This window comes from Lonchura striata, chromosome 36 (genome assembly GCF_046129695.1).
Source record: "Lonchura striata isolate bLonStr1 chromosome 36, bLonStr1.mat, whole genome shotgun sequence".
In the NCBI taxonomy this organism is placed as follows: Eukaryota; Metazoa; Chordata; class Aves; order Passeriformes; family Estrildidae; genus Lonchura; species Lonchura striata.
Window position 1 is genome coordinate 691,738 of NC_134638.1, and position 18,974 is coordinate 710,711.

Sequence of the window (18,974 nt, forward strand, 5' to 3'; positions counted from 1 at the left end):
GGCTACTTCCTGCGGAGCGCGGTGCTGATTGGCCGAGGTTTAGGCGGGACTTGAGGGGGCGCTGTGGGATGAACCATTATGCGCGCGGAGGGGTGGGCAGAATGAGCAGGATGGTTGTGACGCCGTCCTGTCCCCCCACAAAGGGCTGAAGATCTCCGTAAGAGGCACCGAGGATCTCCCGACTCGGTTCCCAGTGAGGAGACCCCGTGCGGTCTGCCCGATGAGGGGGCTCCGTAAATAGCGCACCCCCGGGGCACAGCAAAATGGCTGCGCCTAGCAGCGCTGAATAGAGACTTTGACAACAGCAAAATGGCGGCTGCTTGGGGTGTGGCAAAATGGCGGCGCATGGGGGGTACCCCGAAAAGGACGGGGGCGTAGAGAACCCTCCGGGAGAAGAAAAAGGCACGAGCCCCATAAGTGGCGTTCCGCTGAGCGGTGGCGCAAACCAGAGACTCCAAAACGCGCCCTCCGGGGCTCTGTCCCGCCCCGTTCGCCCCGGGGCGTGTCCGGCCCCCCCCGCCTCGTGCTCTTTGATCCGCCCGGGCCGGGCGCCGCGGCGGCGCCAGGGGGCGTGGTCAGTGAAAGTGGGCGTGGTTTGCCGGGGTATAAAAGGCTGCGCCGAGCCTCCCCCCCTCAGCCCCGTCACGAGGCATCGGCGAAGGTGCCGCCTGCTCTGAGGGGGCTCGAGCTCGGCGGGGCGCTTCTGGGGGGCGCAAAAGCCTCTTTGAGGATTTTGGGGTGTGCGGGAAGGGCTCGAGATCCCCCCCAAGGGCGGATTTGCTCGTTCAGGGACTCGTTGAGGTGCGGCCGCGAGGCCTGGAAAGATCTTGGGGCGTTCTGGGGCCTCTGTGAGGCTTTTGAGGTCCCTGGGGTGAGGGGTGTTAGATACTCAAGAGGAGCTTGAAACCCGCGCTAAGAGGATTTTAGGGTGCTACCGAGGAGGTTTTGGGGTGCGGGGAGCACCTTTGGATCTCTTTAAGACGCTTTCCCCACGGTGGGGGGGGATAAAGTCGGGGTTCAGAGGCCGTTCGTGGGGTGAGAGTTCAACCCCGCCCCGAAGCCTTTTGGGGCTCGGGGTTTTTCTGAACATTTCGGGGTGTTTTATTTCCCCCCCAGATGGAGCCCGAGGCGGCACCCCGCGAGCTGGAGCTGTCGGCGCTGGAGGCCGAGACGGAGCCGATGGCGGCGGCCGAGCCCGCGACCCCCGCGCAGCCTCCCCCAGCCCCGGAGCAGCTGCCGGGCGTGGAGAAGAACGGCCTGAAGATGAAGATCCCCCCCGAGGAGGAAGAAGAGGCTCCTTTAGGGGGTTCGGCGCCTTCGGGGAGCCCCAAATTCACGGGGCTGGGCAAGGAGGAGCTGCTGAGGGAAGCGGGGACGCCGCTCTGGGCCCGGGCCCGCCTGGTGCTGCTCGTGCTCTTCTGGGGGGGCTGGATCGGGATGTTGGGGGCCGCCGCTGCCATCGTGGCGCAAGCGCCCCGCTGCCAGCCCCTGCCCACCAAAGCCTGGTGGGAGCTCGGGGCGCTCTACAGGGCTCCCCCCAAGGCTTTTGGAGGTGATCTGAAAGGTGAGGGGGGGGTTTTGGGGAGGTCTCCTGGGAGTTTGGGGGGTGGGAGGGTCCCAGAGGATGGCTGGGGGAATTTGGGGGGATCCCTTGGGGGGGGTCCCATGAGGTGTTTGGGGGCGGTTTAGAGAGTAATTTGGGGGGTGGGAGGGTCCCAGAGGATGGCTGGGGGAATTTGGGGGGATCCCATGGGGGGGGTTTAGAGAGTAATTTTGGGGGTGGGAGGGTCCCAGAGGATGGCTGGAGGAATTTGGGGGGGGTCGGGGTCCTTTTGGGGGGTGGGAGGGTCCCAGAGGATGGCTAGGGAAATATGGGGGGATCCCATGGGGGGTTTGGGGGGGTTTAGAGAGTAATTTTGGGGGTGGGAGGGTCCCAGAGGATGGCTGGGGGAATTTGGGGGGGGTCCCATGAGGGGTTTGGGGGGGTTTAGAAAGTAATTTTGGGGGTGGGAGAGGGTCGAAGGGTCCTAGGGGATGGCAGAAGGAATTTGGGGGGTGTTCTCTGGGGGGCTTAGGAAGTTTGGGGGATCCCTAGAGGTGAGTTGGGGGTGTTTAGGGAGTCTCCAGCCTGGTTCTGGGGAGGTTCGGAGGGTTGGGGGCATCCCCAGGAAGGTTTGGGGGTCTCCTGGGAGCCTGTGAGGGGGGGGGAACACCCCATTTAATAAACCCCTAAAATGAATTAAAGAATATTTTGTGGGGGGAGTCGTTTCAGTGCCCCCCCAGCATGTGTCAGGGTGATTTACCAAAAAGAACCCACAGGATCAGATTGGGGACCCCCATTTCAGGACCCCCCCACCCATAAAAGAGCCTGGGGACAAGTGACTCAGCAACTTGGGGGGTTCCTCCACTTTAGGGGAGTCCCACGATCTCTGGGAATTGCTCAAAGCCTGAGCGGGCCCCCAAATTTTGGGGATTTTGGAGTTTCCTCCAATTTTGGGGTGATCTTGGGATCCTGGGAGGACGTTTTAGGACCCAGGGGCTGGTTTTGGGGTCTAGGTGGGATTTTGGGGTTGTGTTGTCGGGTCAGATTTGGGGTTCACCCCTTTTTCCTCCTCTCCAGGTGTGGAGAAACGTTTGGGGTACCTGAAGGAGAAGCTGCAGGTGGGGGGGCTGGTGCTGGGCCCCGTGTACCCCCAAAAATCCCCCGAGGCCAAAATCCCCCCCCTGAAGGAGCTGGACCCCACCCTGGGCACCATGCAGGACTTCAGCGCCCTGGTGCATGCAGCCAAGGACAAAGGTGAGCTGGGGGCACCCCAAAATTGGGGGGGACGACCCCAAAACTGGGGGCGGGGGGACACTGGGAGGAACCCCAGAATTTGGGGGAAATGTTGGATACGGGGCGGGGAAAAATGGAGAGCTTGAATTTGGGGGAGGGGCAGCAGAGAATTGAAGGGGAAGACCCCCAAAATTTGAGGGGCACAAAATTGATGGGGGGGGACACCCCCAAAATTGGGGGTGGGGGGGGAATGCAGTGGGAGCCTCAGTTTGGGGGTTCCCATGGTTGGCTGTTTAGCAAGGCAGAAGGAGCCCCCAAAAAAGGGGGATCCCCCATAGTGGGGGGGGGGGTCTGTGATGCTGGGGGGGTTTTGGGGTGCCCTGACCCCCCCATTTTCACCCAGGGGTGAAGGTGATCCTGGACCTGACCCCAAACCCCGCCGGGAATCCGGTGTGGGGGGACGCAGCCCAAGACTCTGAGGTGCACCAGCAGGTCCAGGTGGGTCTGGGGGGGCTGTGGGGTGGGGGTGGGGGGCTTGGGGGTGTGGGGGACCCCCCTGAACCCCCCCTGTGCCCCCCCAGGCCGCCCTGAGCCATTGGCTGAAGGAGGACATTGCTGGGATCTTCCTGGATGGCATCGAGGAGCTCCCGGTGAGGGGGCTGGGGGGGATTTGGGGGAGTTTGGGGTGGAATTGGGGGTTTGGGGTAGAATTTTGGGGGTTTGGGGGTTTGGGGTAGAATTTTGGGGGTTTGGGGTAGAATTTTGGGGGGTCTTTAGGATCTCTGGTGACCCCCGCTGTGTCCCCCCAGAACTTGGTGGTGGCCCAGTGGAGGAACCTGACGGAGCAGCAGCCGAGCCCCAGCGGTGTGGACAGGTGCGACCCCCCAAAAAACGTCCCTGTGTCACCCCAATGTCCCCCCAAACTCACTGACCCCAAAATGTGTCCCCTGTGTCACCCCCAAACTCACTGACTCCCCCCCAAACCTCTCCTCCTCTCACTCTTTGCCTCATGGGTTTCTTCCTTGTATTTTGGGGTGCTGGGAGTGCTCCCCTGACCTTCCCGCCCCCATTTTTGGGGTGATTTTCTGACCTTTTGCCCCTATTTTTGGGGTGCTTCCCTGGCCTTTTCTAGGTCAGGAAAAGGTTGTTTTTTGGTTGTTGCTCTGATCTTCATTTTTGAGGTGCTCCCTTGACCTTCCCCCACATTTTTGGGGTTCTCCTGTGATTCATCCTCCCTGTTTTCCAGGTGTCCCCCTGCTCTTTCCCTCCTCATTTTTGGGGTGCTCCCCTGACTTTTCCCCCCTGATTTTTAGGGGTACTCACCTGACTTTTTCCTATTCATTTTTGGGGTGCTTCCCTGCCTTTTCCCCCCTGATTTTTGGGGTACTTACCTGTTTCCTCTTCATTTTTTGGCGTCTCCTCTGATCTTTTGCTCCTCATTTTCAGGGCTCTCCCCTGACTTTTCCCCCTGATTTTCAGGGCTCTCCCCTGACTCATCCCCCCCATTTTTGGGGTGCCCCTGTCTGTTTTTAGGGTGCTGGTGGGGGGCACGCGCCTGCAGGACCCCTGGGAGGTGCCGCGGGGCCCGGGGATGCCGCAGCTGCTGCTGGGACCCTTCCTGCAGCCCCTGGAGCCCAAGGGCGACTCCAAGGCCCCCGAGGACGTTGTGAGGAACCTCCTCAACTTCCTCAGCTCCAACTCCTCCGTGGGGCTGGGCTGGAGCGTGAGTGCTGCCCCCCAAAACCTCCCCGGGACCCCCCAGATCCCTCCAGGAGCCCCAGAACCTCCCCGGGACCCCCCAGATCCCTTCAGGAGCCCCAAAACCTCCCTGGGACCCTCCAGATCCCTCCAGGAGCCCCAAAACCTCCCCGGGACCCCCCAGATCCCTCCAGGAGCCCCAAAACCTCCCCGGGACCCTCCAGATCCCTTCAGGAGCCCCAAAACCTCCCCAGGACCCTCCAGATCCCTTCAGGAGCCCCAAAACCTCCCCACCACCCCCAGATCCCTCCAGGAGCCCCAAAACCTCCCCAGCACCCCCAGATCACTCCAGGAGCCCCAGAAACTCCCCAGGATCTCTTCAGGAGCTCCAAATCCCATCCTCCCTCTTTGGATTCCCAAATGGGACCCCAAAACCTCCCCACAACTCCCAAAATGCCTTCAGGAGCCCCAAAACCTCTCTGGGACCCCCCAAAATCTCTCAATTCAGTGAGACTCTCAAATGGGACCCCAAAACTTCGCTGGAACCCCCAAAATCCCTTCAGGAGCCCCTAAAACCTATCGCCTGGGACTCCTAAATCGAACCTCAAAACCTTGGGACCCCCCAAAATCCCTCCATTCTGTGAGACCCCAAAAACCTCCCTGGGATCCCTCAAAATCTCTTCAGGAGCCCCAAAATAATCTTCTCCCCCTGGGATTCCCAAATGGGACCCCCCCAAAATCCCTTCAGGACCCCCAGATCCTCCCAATCCTGCACCCCTGCAACCCCCAAATTCCCCCTGCGGGACCCTCCTGCACCCCCAAACCTCCCTGGGACCCCAATCCTGGAACTGCGCGACCCTCGCTGCCCCCACCTCCCTCAGGACCCCCAAAACCTCCCCCCGCTGAGACCCCAAAATTTCCCAACGCCGCCTTTCCTGCTCCTGCTGCCCCCTCCCATTTTTGGGGGTCCCCCCGCCGATTTTGGGGTGCGGGGGGTGACGGGTGCCTGTCCCGCAGGTGGGGTCCCCCTGGGAGGCCTGGGTGAGCCCCAACCTGAGGCTGCAGCAGCTGCTGCTGATCTGGGGGCTCCCCGGGACCCCCGTGCTGAGCTACGGCGACGAGCTGGGGATGCAGCGGCCCCCCGAAAACCAGCAGGTACCCGGGGGGGGTGTTAGGAGGGTGCGTGGGGCTTTTTGGGGTGCTGCAGGTGGGATTTGGGGGGCTGCAGGGAAGCTCTGGGGGTTTTAGGGAGAGATTTGGGGTTTGCAGGGGTGGGTCGGGGTGACTCCCTGACCCAAATTTTGCTGGGTTTTGACCCAGTTTTGTCATTTTTTACTCCGATTTCACAGCTTTTTGCCCCAATTTCACTGTTTTTTTACCTGAATCTCACCAGCGTTTACCCAAATTTCACCGCGTTTTGCCCCAGTTTCACCGTTTTTTCCTCCGAACTTCACTGTTTTTTACCCCAATTTCACCAGGTTTTTTTTTACTCGAATTTCGCTGGTTTTTATCCCAATTTTACCCCAATTTCACCGTTTTTTGCCCCAGTTGGAGCCGATGCAGTGGGACTCCACCGACGAGTCGAAACCAGCCGGGAACAGCTCCGAGGTGGGCGGGGCTCGGGGCGGAGATTGACAGGGGTGGGCGGGGCTTGGGGCAGTGATTGACAGGGGTGGGCGGGGCTTGGGGCGGTGATTGGCAGGGTGGGCAGGGCTTGGGGCGGTGATTGACAGGGGTGGGCGGGGCTTGGGGCGGTGATTGACGGGTGGGCGGGGCATGGGGCGGTGATTGACAGGGGTGGGTGGGGGCTTGTGATTGACAGGGTGGGTGGGGCTTGGAGCGGTGATTGACAGAGTGGGCGGGGCTTTATGTGGGCGGGGTTTCGATTTGCCCCTCCCCTGAGGGTGGGTCAATAATGTTAATTTATGATTGGGCGTGGCTTAGTTTGGCCACGCCTATATGTGGGCGGAGCTTTCTCTAAGGTGGGCCCCACAACGCGGCAGCACCACCGGTTCTTAAAAGGGCAACGCTGCCTTAAAAGGGCAACACCACCTGCTGGCTCCTTAAAGGGCCAGCGCCTCATTCCCTGCCCTGGGGCTGGGTTTGGGGGTATCCCAGCCCCCAGTGTAACCCCAGCCCCCTCCTCACCCGCAGGCCCCCGAGCTGGAGCTGTGCACGGCCCTGGCCTCGCTGCGGGCCCACGAGCGCTCGCTGCTGCTGGGCGAGGCGTGGGCGGTGGGCGCCAACGGCAGCGTGGCCGTGCTGCGGCGCTGGGACCAGAGCGAGCGATTCCTGCTGGTGCTCAACCCCCACGGCAGCTCCCTCAAACCCTTCTCGGTCAAAAGGGAGCCCGGGGAACCCCTCCTGCCCCCCTCGGCCACCGTGCGCTTCAGCACCGGCTCGAAGGAGCCCGGGGAGCAGCAGCTGCGGCTGGAGGAGCTCCAGGTGCGACCCTACGAGGGGATCCTGCTGGGCTTCCCCTACAGCCCCCAGTGACCCCCCCAGCACCCCAAACCTGCATTGACCCCCCCAGCACCCCAATCCTGCACCCAAACCTGCACCCAAACCTGCACTGATCTCCCTCCCCCACCAGCCTTGCACCCCCTCATTCCGGGTGGGGGTCCCACACTCAACTCCCTTCACTCACTTTTGGGTTCTCATCCTGCTCCCCTCACCTCAAAGTCCTTTTTTTGGGGGGGTTTTTCTTCTGTTCCTGATTCCATTTTGGGGTTTTTCTTTGTTTTCTGGGGTCCCCTCACCAAATACTGAATAAATGAATTGCATTTGTGTCTTTGCTTTTGTCTGTTTTTGGGGGGGGTCTGAGGGTCCCCCCCCAGGATTTGGGGGAATCACAGAACCCTGGGAGCGCCCCAAAATAGGGGGAGAGGGGAATGAGGAAGGATTTGGGCTCCCAGGGGAACCCAACGAGGGGTCCGTGACACCCCAAAATGAGGGGGGTTGGATTTGGGGGCCTCAAGAAGGGTCCTGGGGCTGTTGCAGGGCTAACCAAGACCCCAAAAATGGGGAAATCCAGCCCAAAATGGGGGTTGGGATTCCCAGTGGGGCCTCAGGGGTGGTCCTAAGAAATGGGGACTCCCAAAATAAAGGGGGGGGGGTCACCCTGGGGGTCCAGACTGTGAGGGGGGGCTGGGGAGATTTTGGGGGTCTCAAAGGCTGTGAGGAGCTTCTGGGAGGTACCTGAAGGATTTGGGGAGGGGTCTCGGGGATGGTTTGAAGGTTGTGGGGGGGACAGGGTGTGGGATTTTTTTAGCCCTGCCCCTTTCAGAAGACCCCACCCATTTCTGGGTAGGCCACACCCCACCGTCCACAGCATTTTTTAAAATATATTTAATTTTACTTAATTTGCCTCAGAACTGCATGGCCGCCTCCAGCGCCTGCGACAGCTTCGCGCTGATTTTCCCTGCGGGATGGGGGCGGTCAGGAATGTGAAGGGAGGGGGTCAGGGAGATTTTGGGGGGGGGGGGTTTCAGGACAAGGGGGTGTCCTCACCCACCTGCTCTTTTTTGCAGCTTTTTCCTCCTTTTCGCAGCCGCCCGCAGCCCCTGGCCCTGGAACAGGGGGGGCAGTGCAGCCACCCCCTCCAGGCCGGGGGCTCGGGGCAGCGGCTCCCCCCCGGCGCCCCCCGACTTCACCCGGGGGGGCTTCAGCTCCACCGTCATCCTGCCGAGCTGGGGGGGGTCAAACATTAACCCAGCGCCCCCCAAAAACCCCCCAAAAACCCCCAAAATCCCTTCTCACCTCCAGGTCAGCGCTGTCGTCCTCCATGGCCTCTCCTGGGCCCTGCTCCTCCTCCAGCCCCGTCACCGTCACCGGGACCGCTGCGGGGGTCCAGGGTGAGATTTTGGGGGTCCCCGAGGGGGCAGGGAGGGGGGCTCGGGTGCTGCTCACCTGCCAGGGCCTCGGCATCGCCCCGCTCCAGAGCCTCCAGGTCCAGCGCCGGCCCCAGCGCCGGCAGGATTTGGGCTTGGAGCTGCACCCCCTGGGATTTGGGGGGGTGGGTGTAGTAGGAGATCTTCCCGCTGTGGGAAAAAAAATAAAATTTGAGGGGGTGGGTCAGGGTGTGGGGAGACCCCCCTGCCCCAAAAACACGGCTCAGGTTGTGGGGGGACCCTGCGGCCCCTCCCGAGTGGGGTGATGGGGTGGAAGGATGCCTCCAGGCCCCAAAAAGGGAATCGCAGGGTATGAAAAACCAGCTCCGAAGCCTGGAAAAGGGGAGTCAAGGTGTGTGGGAGACCCCACAGCCCCCCCAAAAAGGGGTCCCAGGGTTGGAAAAGACTCCTTTGGTTCACCAGGGGCTCAAAAGTGGGGGAAGACCCCTCCTCGCCCCAAAAAGGGGCCAGGGCATAGGGAGACCTTGTAGCCCCCCCACTAAAAAATGGGGTTAGGCAGTGTGGAAAGACCCCTCCTGTGCCCAAAATGGGGTCAGGGTGTGCGGGGACCCTCCCCAGGACCCCAAAATGGGGTCAGGGTGTGCGGGGACCCTCCCCAGGACCCCAAAATGGGGTCAGGGTGTACAGGGACCCTCCCCAGCACCCCAAAATGGGGTCAGGGTGTACGGGGACCCTCCCCAGGACCCCAAAATGGGGTCAGGGTGTGCAGGAACCCTCCTCAGCCCCCCAGAATGGGGTCAGGGTGTACGGGGACCCTCCCCAGGACCTCAAAATGGGGTCAGGGTGTACAGGGACCCTCCCCAGCCCCCCAAAAATGGGGTAAGGGTGTACGGGGACACTCCCCAGCACCCCAAAAATGGGGTCAGGGTGTGCGGGGACCCTCCCCAACCCCCCAAAATGGGGTCAGGGTGTGCGGGGACCCTCCCCAGCCCCCCAAAAATGGGGTGAGGGTGTGGGAAGACCCCCTCCACCCACCCAAACAAGGGGATCAGGGTGAAGAAACCCCTCCCAGCGCCCCAGGACTGGGGTCAGAGCGTGGGGACACCCCCAAACCGTCCCCGTCCCCCCGGTACCTGGTCCAGTCGCGCAGCAGGGCCACGGCGGCGGCGCGGGGGTCCGGCAGCCCCCCGGGCCGCAGCCGGCCCTGCCGCCGGGCCAGGTGGGCCAGGAACTGCAGGGGGTCACTGCAGGGGGGCACCCCGTAAACCTCGCTCAGCTGTGGGGGGACACAGAGGGGTTTGGGGGGCGCGGACACACCGGGGGGTGCCACCCTGCCACCCCCCCCCGGGGCCAAAACGGGCTGAAAACGCCCCCAGTGGGAACCTCCCCTCCCCCAGTGTTGAGCCCCACCTTAATCCCGATTTTGGGGGTCACTGAATCCCCCCAAAGGGCTGATCTGGGGAAAAGGGGTCCCCCCAAATTGGGAGCGTTGCTATTGGGGTGGGGGCTCCCCCGGGGGTCCCACAGACCTGCTGGGCGGGGCAGCGGCGCAGGACGGCGCAGGCGGGGCTCAGGGGGTCCCGCAGGCGCTGGGGGGCCAGGGCCCCCCGCAGGGGCGCGGCGGCCGAGGGGTCCCCCAAATCCAGCACCACCCCCGGACAGTCCAGGAGCCGAATGTGCCGGTCCAGCTGCACGGCCTGCAGGCACCTGGGGGCAGGGTCAGAGCCACGACCAATTCTGGGTGGGGTCAGGGCCACACCTGGGCGGGGTCAGTGCCACACCTGGATGGGATCAGTGGCACATCTGGGTGGGGTCAATGCCACACCCACACCTGGGCGGGGTCAGTGCCACGCCCAATTCTGGGCAGGGTCAGGGCCACGCCCAATTCTGGGTGGGGTCAGTGCCACGCCCAATTCTGGGCGGGGTCAGGGCCACGCCCAATTCTGGGCGGGGTCAGTGCCACACACACACCTGGGTGGGGTCAGTGCCACACACACACCTGGGTGGGGTCCTTGCCACGACCACATCTGGGCGGGGTCAACCCAGGCTCCACCCACAGCCCCCCCGCCCCGTGCAGGTGACCCCACCCCCCCCAGGTGGGCTCACCTGGTGACCCCGGGCACGGCCCCCACCCCGCAGGCGCGGCTGCGCTTGAGGCTGTTGATGAGGCTGCTCTTGCCCACGTTGGGGTACCCTGGGGAAGGGGTTCGGGTTGTGGGGGGGCCCAAAACCCAGCCCCCACCCCCCCAACCACCCCCCAAAGCCCCCACCCCACTCACTCACCACACCTCCTATTTCACAGCCCCCACTCAACCCCAGCCCCCCAAAATCCCTCCCCATCCCCCCACTCAACCCCAGCCCCCCAAAATCCCTCCCCAGCCCCCCATCCCCCATTTCAGAGCCCCCCACTCAACCCCAGCTCCCCAAACCCTCCCAGCCCCCAGCCCCACCCCCCCCCACACCCCAACCCCACCTCCTCGAGCCCCCCCAGCCCCTCACCCACGACCCCCACGGTGATGCAGCTCCTGCCCTCCCCGCAGCGGCCGTAGTTGCTCAGGATGTTCAGGAGGCTCTCGGCCCCCACGCAGGCCCCCGTGGCCAGCACCTCCTCGGGGGCCGTGGCCACCGGCACCCGGACCTGCTTCTGTGGGGGCACAGGGGGGTGTCAGGGGCACCCCCTCACCTGAGCCCCCCACCCCCAGGCCCCCCAGCACCCACCAGATTGCGGCTCTGCTGCTGCGTGCACGCCTTGAAGGCCACGGTGGGGAACTCGGCCCGCAGGTGCTTCAGCCACGCGGCCACCACGTCCCGCGGCACCAGGTCTGGGGTGGGGGGACGCACACGGGGGTGTCCCCAGGGCGCGGGGACGGGAGAACCCCCAAACCCACGCCGGGACCCCTCCCCTCCCGCGGCTGCTGCCGCCCTCCCTCACCGATCTTGTTGAGGACGAGCACGAGGCGCTGCTGCGGCCGCAGGGCCGCCTCCAGCCGGGGGCTGCGGCAGCCCTGGGGGTCGCGGGCGTCCAGCACCTCCAGCACCACGTCGGATGCCGCCAGCACCTGCCGCAGTCGGGGTTCAGCCGGGCGAGAGACCCCCCCACCCCCCCCAAAAATCCCCCCGGCCCCGCGGCACCGACCTTGCGCAGCTCCCGCCCGAAGTGGCGCAGCGACGCCTCGTCCTGGGGGGGCTCCTCCTCCTCCTCCTGCTCCTGGGGGCACCTGGGTTACAGCCACGGGGAGCCCCCCGACTTCTGGGGGGATCCCCCCTGTGTGGGGAACCCCCTGACCTCTGGGGAGCCCCCTGGCCTGGAGAAGGGTCCCCACTTCTCTTGCAGGGGGAGCCCCTCCTTGGGATTCTCCCCACTTTGGAGAGCCCCCCAATCTTTGGGGAGCCCCCAATCCTTGGGGATTCCCCCAATCTTTGGGGATTCCCCCAATCTTTGGGGAGCCCCCAATCTTTGGGGAGCCCCTCAATCTTTAGGGAGCCCCCAATCCTTGGGGAGCCCCCAGTCTTTGGGGAGCCCCCCTCTCTCTGGGGAGCCCCCAATCTTTGGGAAGCCCCCCACTCTTTGGGGAGCCCCCCTCTTCGGGGAGCCCCCACTCTTTGGAGAACCCCCACTCTTTGGGGAGCCCCCCAATCTTTGGGGAGCCCCCACTCTTTGGAGAGCCCCCAATCTTTGGAGAGCCCCCAATCTTTGGGGAACCCCCAATCTTTGGGGAGCCCCCCAGTCTTTGGGGAGCCCCCCGGGTGTCCCCAGCCCCACCTGGCTCTGGAAGCGCTGCTGTCGCTGCAGAGCCTCCTCCAGCTGTGCGGCCAGATGTGAGCGCTGCTGCAGCTCCCCCGCCTGCGGGACACCGAGAGGTCACACCCCAAATTTCCCGGGGTCACACCCCAAAATCTCCCTGGGATGAGATCCCAAAACCCCCTGGGATCACACCCCAAAATCTCCCCAGGGTCACACCCCAAACCTCACCTGAGGTCACACCCCAAAACCCCCTGGGGTCAGACCCCATATCCTGCAGGGTCACACCCCAAAACCCCACCGGGGTGACACCCCAAACTGCCCGGGATCTGACCCCAAAATCCCCCCAGGGTCACCCCAAAATCCCCCCGGGGTTCCTCACCCGGCTCCGGCTCCGCTGCTGCCGCTGCGCGAGGCGGCCGAGCCGCGGCACCCCCGGGTCCTTCCTGAGCCCACCACGGGCCTGGGGACAGCGAGGGGGGGAACGGGGACACCCCGGGGTGGGGGTCACACACGGGGGGTCACAGAGGGCACCCCGGGGTGGGGGAGGCGGGGGGGGGGTCACACACGGGGGGGTGACACGGGGTGTGGGGGGGGGGTCACAAACCGGGGTGGGGGGTCACACTCGGGGGGTGGTCACAGGGGGCACCCCGGGGTGGGGGGGGGGGGTCACACACGGGGGGGTGACACGGGGGAGGGTCACAGGGGGACACCCCGGGGTGGGGGGGGGGGGTCACACACGGGGTGGGTGACACGGGCTGCCCCCCCAACCCCGCCCGGGCCGGGCTGCGCTCACCTGGCCGCGCTTCTTGCGGGCCGCCTCCAGCTGCCGCCCTGCGGGGAGGGGCGGGGTGAGCGCGGGGGGTCCCCGAGCCCCCCCGAGCCCCCCGGTGCTGCCCCAACTCACGGGACCGCGTCATGCCTGCGCCCCACGCCGCCCGCGATCCGCGGCGCGGCCGCGTGACGTCACTTCCGGCGCGGCGGAAAGGAGACTCAGCCCCCTCCATTGCCACGCCCTAACATGGCGGCCACCAGCAACACTCAAGATGGCGCCCCCCGCGCCAATACCACACCCAAAATGGCGCCCACCTTATGGCAACGCCCACACCCAAGCTGGCGCCCCCCACACCGATACCACACCCACGATGGCGTCCCCCGAGCCTCCCCTCAGAGCGGCCAAGGAGCCGCGCTCGCCACAGCGGCGGCAGCGAGACGGCCGCGCTCCAGCTGGCGCGCGGCCGAAGCCGCTTTGAGGGCCACGTCCAACATGGCGGCCCCTCAGCCTGCCACGCCCAAGATGGCGGCCAAGCCCACCCCCCCACCCCCCCCAAGAACGACCGGGACTGCCCTTACCAAGAGTGCATTTTTTTATTCCTTTTTTTTTTTTTTAAACTTTTTCTCTCAGTTTTGGGGTGGGGGGTGGGGCTGAACTTCTTATTTATAATTTCACGGGTTCCCCCCTTTCACCATCCCCGCCCCCCCCCAGCCCCCAACACGGGGGAAGGGGGTGAGGGGGGCAAGGAGGGAACCCCAACCCTCCAACAGAGCAAAAACCCCTCCCCCAAACCGGGACCGGAGGAAAAAAAAAAAAATAATAAACCCCGAAAAAAAAAAAAAAACAAAAAACAAAAAAAAAAACCAAAACAAACCAAAAAAAGCCAATGGAACCAAAAAATATATATATATTTATAGAGCCCCAGCGGGGGGGCCGGCGCGGCCCCCCTAGGCCAGCCCGAAGCCCTCGGAGCACTCCTGGATGGCCAGCAGCAGCATGTGCCGCAGCTTCTCGTAGCTCTCGTAGGCCGGCAGGTCCAGCTGGTTGAAGCTGGGGACACACCCGTGTCACTGTCACCCCCCCCGAGAGACCCCCAGTGCCACCCCGCCCACGTCCCGCTGTCGCCGTGTTCCTGACCCAGCTTCGTCCCCCTGCTCCGAGCTGGTGTCACCATCCCGGCCCCGGTCCTGCTCCTCGGGCGTGTCCCCCGTGCCAGGGTCCTCAGCTGACCCCCCCAGTGCCACCTCCCCTGCGTGTCCCCACGTCCTCCCGTGTCCCCTGCCACCCTCCCGTGTCCCCCTGTGCCAGGTGTGGGCAGAGGGCGGTGGAGGCCGCGTGGCCCCCGATGTCCTCAGGTGTGCCCTCACCAGGTGTGTGCCAGGGCAGGTGTTCAGTGTCCCCCCAGGTCCCCTCCTGTGTCCCCATTCCAGGTGTGTGCTGGGATGATGTGCTCAGTGTCCCCTCACATCCTCCTGTCCCCGTGTTCCTCCCGTGTCCCTCCTGTGTCCCCGTGTCCCTCCTGTGTCCTCCTCTGTCCCCATGTCCCCCGTGTCCCCATGTCCCTCCTGTGTCCCTGTGTTCCTCCTGTGTCCCTCCTGTGTCCCTGTGTTCCTTCTGTGTCCCCATGTCCCTCCTGTGTCCCCATGTATCTTCACCAGGCGTGTGCCAGGTCTGGTGGGCATTGTCCCCCCGTGTCCCCAGACCAGCTGTGTGCTGGGGGACAGCACAGTGCTCAGTGTCACCTCATGTCCCTGTCCCCATGTCCCTCTCCAGCTGTGAGCCCAGGGCAGTGCTTGGTGTCCCCATGTCACCCCATGTCCCCTCTGTGTCCCTCACCAGGTGCTCGGTGTCCCCGTCTCCTGCCATGTCCCCATGTCCCCTCCGTGTCCCCGTGTCCCTCACCAGGTGCTCAGTGTCCCCGTGTCCTGCCATGTTCCTGTGTCCCATGTCCCCGTGTCCCTCACCAGGTGCTCGGTGTCCCCGTGTCCTGCCATGTCCCCATGTCCCCTCCGTGTCCCCGTGTCCCTCACCAGGTGCTCGGTGTCCCCGTGTCCTGCCATGTTCCTGTGTCCCCCCACGTCCCCGTGTCCCTCACCAGGTGTTCGGTGTCCCCGTGTCCTGCCATGTCCCCGTGTCCCCCCGTGTCCCTCACCAGGTGCTCAGTGTCCCCGTGTCCTGCCATGTTCCTGTGTCCCCCCATGTCCCCACGTCCCCCCGTGTCCCTCACCAGGTGTGGGCCGAGGGCAGCCGGTCGGTGGAGCGGTCGTCGCGGTGGATCTGGAATTTCTGGATGCCGTTCATGCCCTCGAGGGCGGCGAATCCCTGCAGGGGCACCTTGGACGTGCCCGTCACGAACTGCAGGAACTTGGCGCGGTCGGCCTGGTCGAAGGAGCGCAGGGCGCGCCAGAACCACTGGATCTGGGCACGGGGACGGGGACAGGACGGGGACAGTCAGCCACTGGGACCCACCGGAATCCCCCCAGGACCCCAGAATCACCCAGAATCCTGGAATCCCCTGAGATCCCTCCAGAAACCCCTGAAATGTCCCCAGAACCTCCCAGGTGCCAGCCCCACCTGGATGGAGTCACCCTGGTACCCAAAATAACCCCAGAACCCCCTGAAATCCCCCCAGAACCCCCTGAAATCCCCCCCAGAAATCCCCCAGAACCCCCTGAAATCCCCCAGAACCCCCTGAAATCCCCCCAGAACCCCCTGAAATGCCCCCAGGACCCCCCAGGCGCCAGCCCCACCTGGATGGAGTCGCCCTGGTACCCAAAATAACCCCAGAACCTCCAGAAACACCCCCAGAACCCTGTGAAATTGCCCCAGAACCCCCTGAAATGCCCCCAGAACCCCCTGAGATCCTCCCAAAACCCCCTGAAATCCCCCCAGAACCCCCTGAAATGCCCCAAGGACCCCCCAGGCGCCAGCCCCACCTGGATGGAGTCGCCCTGGTACCCAAAATAACCCCAGAACCTCCAGAAACACCCCCAGAACCCTGTGAAATTGCCCCAGAACCTCCAGAAATGCCCCCAGAACCCCCTGAGATCCTCCCAGAACCCCCTGAAATCCCCCCAGAACCCCCTGAAATTGCCCCAGGACCCCCTGAGATCCTCCCAAAACCCCCTGAGATCCCCCTGAAATGCCCCCAGGACCCCCCAGGCGCCAGCCCCACCTGGATGGAGTTGCCCTGGTACTTGTGGTACTCGGTGTTGGCCTTGAGGTCGTCGATGTCGATGGTGGGCAGCCCCGAGATGAGCAGCTCCAGCTCCTGCTCCGTGAAGATGGAGATGAGGCGCTTGGGGATGATCTCGTAGAACCCTTCCAGGAACGCCGCCAGCTGCTTCCGGATGGCGCCTGCGGGATTTTGGGGGGGTCAGGGGGGTCCCGGGAGCACCCCCGGAGCCCCCCCGGCCCCGACGCTCACCGGTCATGCGCATCTGGCACACGAGGTGCACGTACTCCTTCTTGTTCTCCTCCGTCACCAGCACGTTGGCCCCGTTGGGCTTCAGGTCCCGCACCTCACACACCCCAAATTCCTGCACCTGGGGGGGTACAGGGGGTCAGCAGGGAGTGGGGACATCCCTGAACCTCAAACAACCCAAATTTCCACATTTCTGAACCTCAAGCACCCCAAATTCCTGCACCTGGGGGGGCACGGGGGGTCAGCAGGGTCTGGGGACATCCCTGAGCATTGAACACCCCAAATTCCTGCACCTCGGGGGGTACAGGGGGTCAGCAGTGTGGGGACATCCCCGAGCATTGAACACCCCAAATTCCTGCACCTGGGGGGCACGGGGGGTCAGCAGGGAGTGGGGACATCCCTGAGCCTCAAACAACCCAAATTTCCGCATTTCTGAACCTCAAGCACCCCAAATTCCTGCACCTCCGGGGGTACAGGGGGTCAGCAGGGTGTGGGGGCACAGAGGAGACAACCCTGAACCTCGCACACCCCTGTGGTCCTGGAAAGGTCTGGGTGCTCTCAGGGGGTCCCAGGGAGGTCCTGCTGCTGGTTTTGGGGGGGGTCCCAGTGCCCTCAGGAGTTCCTGGGGGGGGGTCCTGGTGCTGGTTTGGGGGTCTTGGGAGGGTCCCAGTGCTGGTTTTGGGGTCTTGGGAGGGTCCCAGTGCTGGTTTTGGGGTCCCGGTGCTGGTTGTGGGGGTCCCAGGGAGGTCCTGGTGCTGGTTTTGGGGGTCCTATGGGGGTCCCAGTGCTGATTTTGTGGGTCCCGGTGCTGGTTGTGGGGGTCCCAGGGGGGTCCTGGTGCTGGTTTTGGGGGTCCTGGGAGTCCCAGTGCTGGTTTTGGGGGTCCTGGGAGTCCCAGTGCTGGTTTTGTGGTCCTATGGGGGTCCCAGTGCTGGTTTTGGGGTCCTGGTGCTGGTTGTGGGGGTCCCAGGGGGGTCCTGGTGCTGGTTTTGGGGGTCCTGGGGGTCCCGGTGCTGGTTTTGGGGTCCCGGTGCTGGTTGTGGGGGTCCCAGGGGGGTCCTGGTGCTGGTTTTGGGGGTCCTGGGGGTCCCAGTGCTGGTTTTGGGGGTCCCAGTGCTGGTTGTGGGGGTCCCAGGGGGGTCCTGGTGCTGGTTTTGGGGGTCTTGGGAGGGTCCCAGTGCTGGTTTTGGGGGTCCTATGGGGGTCCCAGTGCTGGTTTTGGGGTCCCGGTGCTGGTTTTGGGGGTCCCAGAGGGGTCCTGGGGGTCCCCACCTCGGTGCTGAAGGTGAGGTCGTAGCCCAGCGTGGAGACGTCGTTCTCCAGCAGGTACACGAGGCCCTGGTAGAAGTGATAGTCCTCGCTCTCCATGTCCGTGTACCTGGGGGGCCAAAAACGGGGGGCAGCGCCCCAGAAAAGGGGTCAGGAACCACGGGGAGCCCCAAAAATGGGGTCAGACCCTGCCAGGGCTCCAGAACCCCATAAATGCAGTCTCACGCCCCTCTGAGGGGGTCCAGCACCCCAAAAAAGGCTCCAATTTTCTCCAAGGGAATCCAGCACCCCATAAATGTTGTCCCACAGCCCTCTAAGGGTGTCCAGCACCCCCATAAATGGCTCCAAGTGACTTTTGAAGGGTGTCCAGCACCCTGTAACTCCAGCACCCCACAAATGCAGTGCCACACCCCATGAACACAGTCCCAGCCCTCCCTGAGGGGCTCCAGCACCCCAAAAACAGCTCCCAGCCCCAAAAACAGCTCCTACACCCCACAAACAGCTCCCACATCCCCACAAACACACTCCCAACCCCACAAACACACTCCCAACCCCACAAACACACTCCCACACCCCACAAACACACTCCTACACCCCACAAACACACTCCTACACCCCACAAACACACTCCTACACCCCACAAACACACTCCCACACCCCGCAAACACACTCCTACACCCCACAAACACACTCCTACACCCCACAAACACACTCCCACACCCCGCAAACACACTCCCACACCCCACAAACACACTCCTACACCCCACAAACACACTCCCACCCCACAAACACACTCCCACACCCCACAAACACACTCCTACACCCCACAAACACACTCCCACCCCACAAACACACTCCCACACCCCACAAACACACTCCTACACCCCACAAACACACTCCCACCCCACTAACACCCCTCCAGCCGCCCTCCCCGAGCCTCCCAGCCCCGCTGGGCCGCCGTGGGTCGCCCCTTACCGCACGGACTTGCCCAGGATGTGTTTGTAGAAGGAGCGGGTGAAGTAGCACTCCAGCAGCCGGTTGTCGTAGACGGCCTTGGCCACGATCCTGCCCACGAACTTGAAGTAGCTCAGGTGGTTGGGGTTGCAGTGGGACGAGGGGTTGATGGTGTAGGTGACGCGGTCGCCGGGCGAGGTGCGGAACAGGGCGTACATGGGGTTGAACATCTCGCGGGAGATGATCATGTACCACTCCCGCAGCAGCCCGCCGGCGTCCTGGCCCTCCTCGCCCTCGAACACGATGTACCTGCGGGGCCACGGGGGTCACGGGGGGTGGGAGAGGGGGTCTGGGGAGGGTGGAGGTGGTTTTCGGGGGGATCGGGGGGTTTGGAAGTGGTTTGGGGGAGATCTGGGGGGGATCGGGGGGTTTGGAGGTGGTTTTGGGGGGAATTGGGGGGCGAATGGGGATTTGGTGGTGGTTTT

At 63.9% G+C, this 18,974-nt stretch overlaps 3 protein-coding genes across 4 annotated transcripts in view; 1 reads left to right on the plus strand and 2 right to left on the minus strand.

Annotated features, from left to right (window-relative positions):
• The first annotated feature begins 357 nt into the window (after positions 1-357).
• Positions 358-7,261, plus strand: SLC3A2 (solute carrier family 3 member 2). Of its 2 annotated transcripts, none has more exons than XM_077789730.1 (10): positions 358-402; positions 1,117-1,564; positions 2,621-2,797; positions 3,180-3,274; positions 3,358-3,426; positions 3,586-3,650; positions 4,310-4,499; positions 5,492-5,629; positions 6,023-6,082; positions 6,629-7,261. In XM_077789730.1, the coding sequence occupies exons 2-10, from the start codon at positions 1,117-1,119 to the stop codon at positions 6,968-6,970; spliced, it is 1,584 nt and encodes a 527-aa protein (XP_077645856.1). In that variant the 5' UTR covers positions 358-402; the 3' UTR covers positions 6,971-7,261. The 2 variants fall into 2 exon arrangements, with proteins under 2 accessions (XP_077645856.1, XP_077645855.1); XM_077789729.1 differs by lacking the exon at positions 358-402 and adding an exon at positions 650-661.
• A 543-nt stretch (positions 7,262-7,804) lies between these two features.
• Positions 7,805-13,014, minus strand: GNL3L (G protein nucleolar 3 like). The gene is given in 16 exon segments (XM_077789747.1): positions 7,805-7,895; positions 7,989-8,076; positions 8,078-8,163; positions 8,234-8,313; positions 8,384-8,514; positions 9,459-9,601; positions 9,855-10,032; positions 10,432-10,519; positions 10,825-10,969; positions 11,044-11,147; positions 11,258-11,384; positions 11,462-11,533; positions 12,089-12,169; positions 12,450-12,530; positions 12,864-12,901; positions 12,975-13,014. Coding segments are annotated over 16 exon segments (1,518 nt in total). The 5' UTR covers positions 12,988-13,014; the 3' UTR covers positions 7,805-7,832.
• A 710-nt stretch (positions 13,015-13,724) lies between these two features.
• The window catches only part of HUWE1 (HECT, UBA and WWE domain containing E3 ubiquitin protein ligase 1), a 77,732-nt gene continuing 72,482 nt past the window's right edge, over positions 13,725-18,974 (minus strand). Inside the window, exons 80-85 of the mRNA XM_077789640.1 lie at positions 18,511-18,798; positions 17,539-17,644; positions 16,270-16,387; positions 16,018-16,199; positions 15,070-15,260; positions 13,725-13,892 (exon numbers count right to left, since the gene is read on the minus strand). Coding sequence (XP_077645766.1) covers positions 13,790-13,892; positions 15,070-15,260; positions 16,018-16,199; positions 16,270-16,387; positions 17,539-17,644; positions 18,511-18,798 — 988 coding nt within the window. The 3' untranslated portion in view covers positions 13,725-13,789. The remainder of the gene's footprint in view (positions 13,893-15,069; positions 15,261-16,017; positions 16,200-16,269; positions 16,388-17,538; positions 17,645-18,510; positions 18,799-18,974) is intronic.

Excerpts from the sequence above, each read along its gene's own strand:
- SLC3A2 (XM_077789730.1), top strand. The coding sequence starts at position 1,117 with ATGGAGCCCGAGGCGGCACCCCGCGAGCTGGAGCTGTCGGCGCTGGAG. Across the intron at positions 2,798-3,179 it reads GCATGCAGCCAAGGACAAAG|GGGTGAAGGTGATCCTGGAC; the intron begins GTGAGCTGGGGG and ends ATTTTCACCCAG. Across the intron at positions 3,275-3,357 it reads AGGTGCACCAGCAGGTCCAG|GCCGCCCTGAGCCATTGGCT; the intron begins GTGGGTCTGGGG and ends GTGCCCCCCCAG.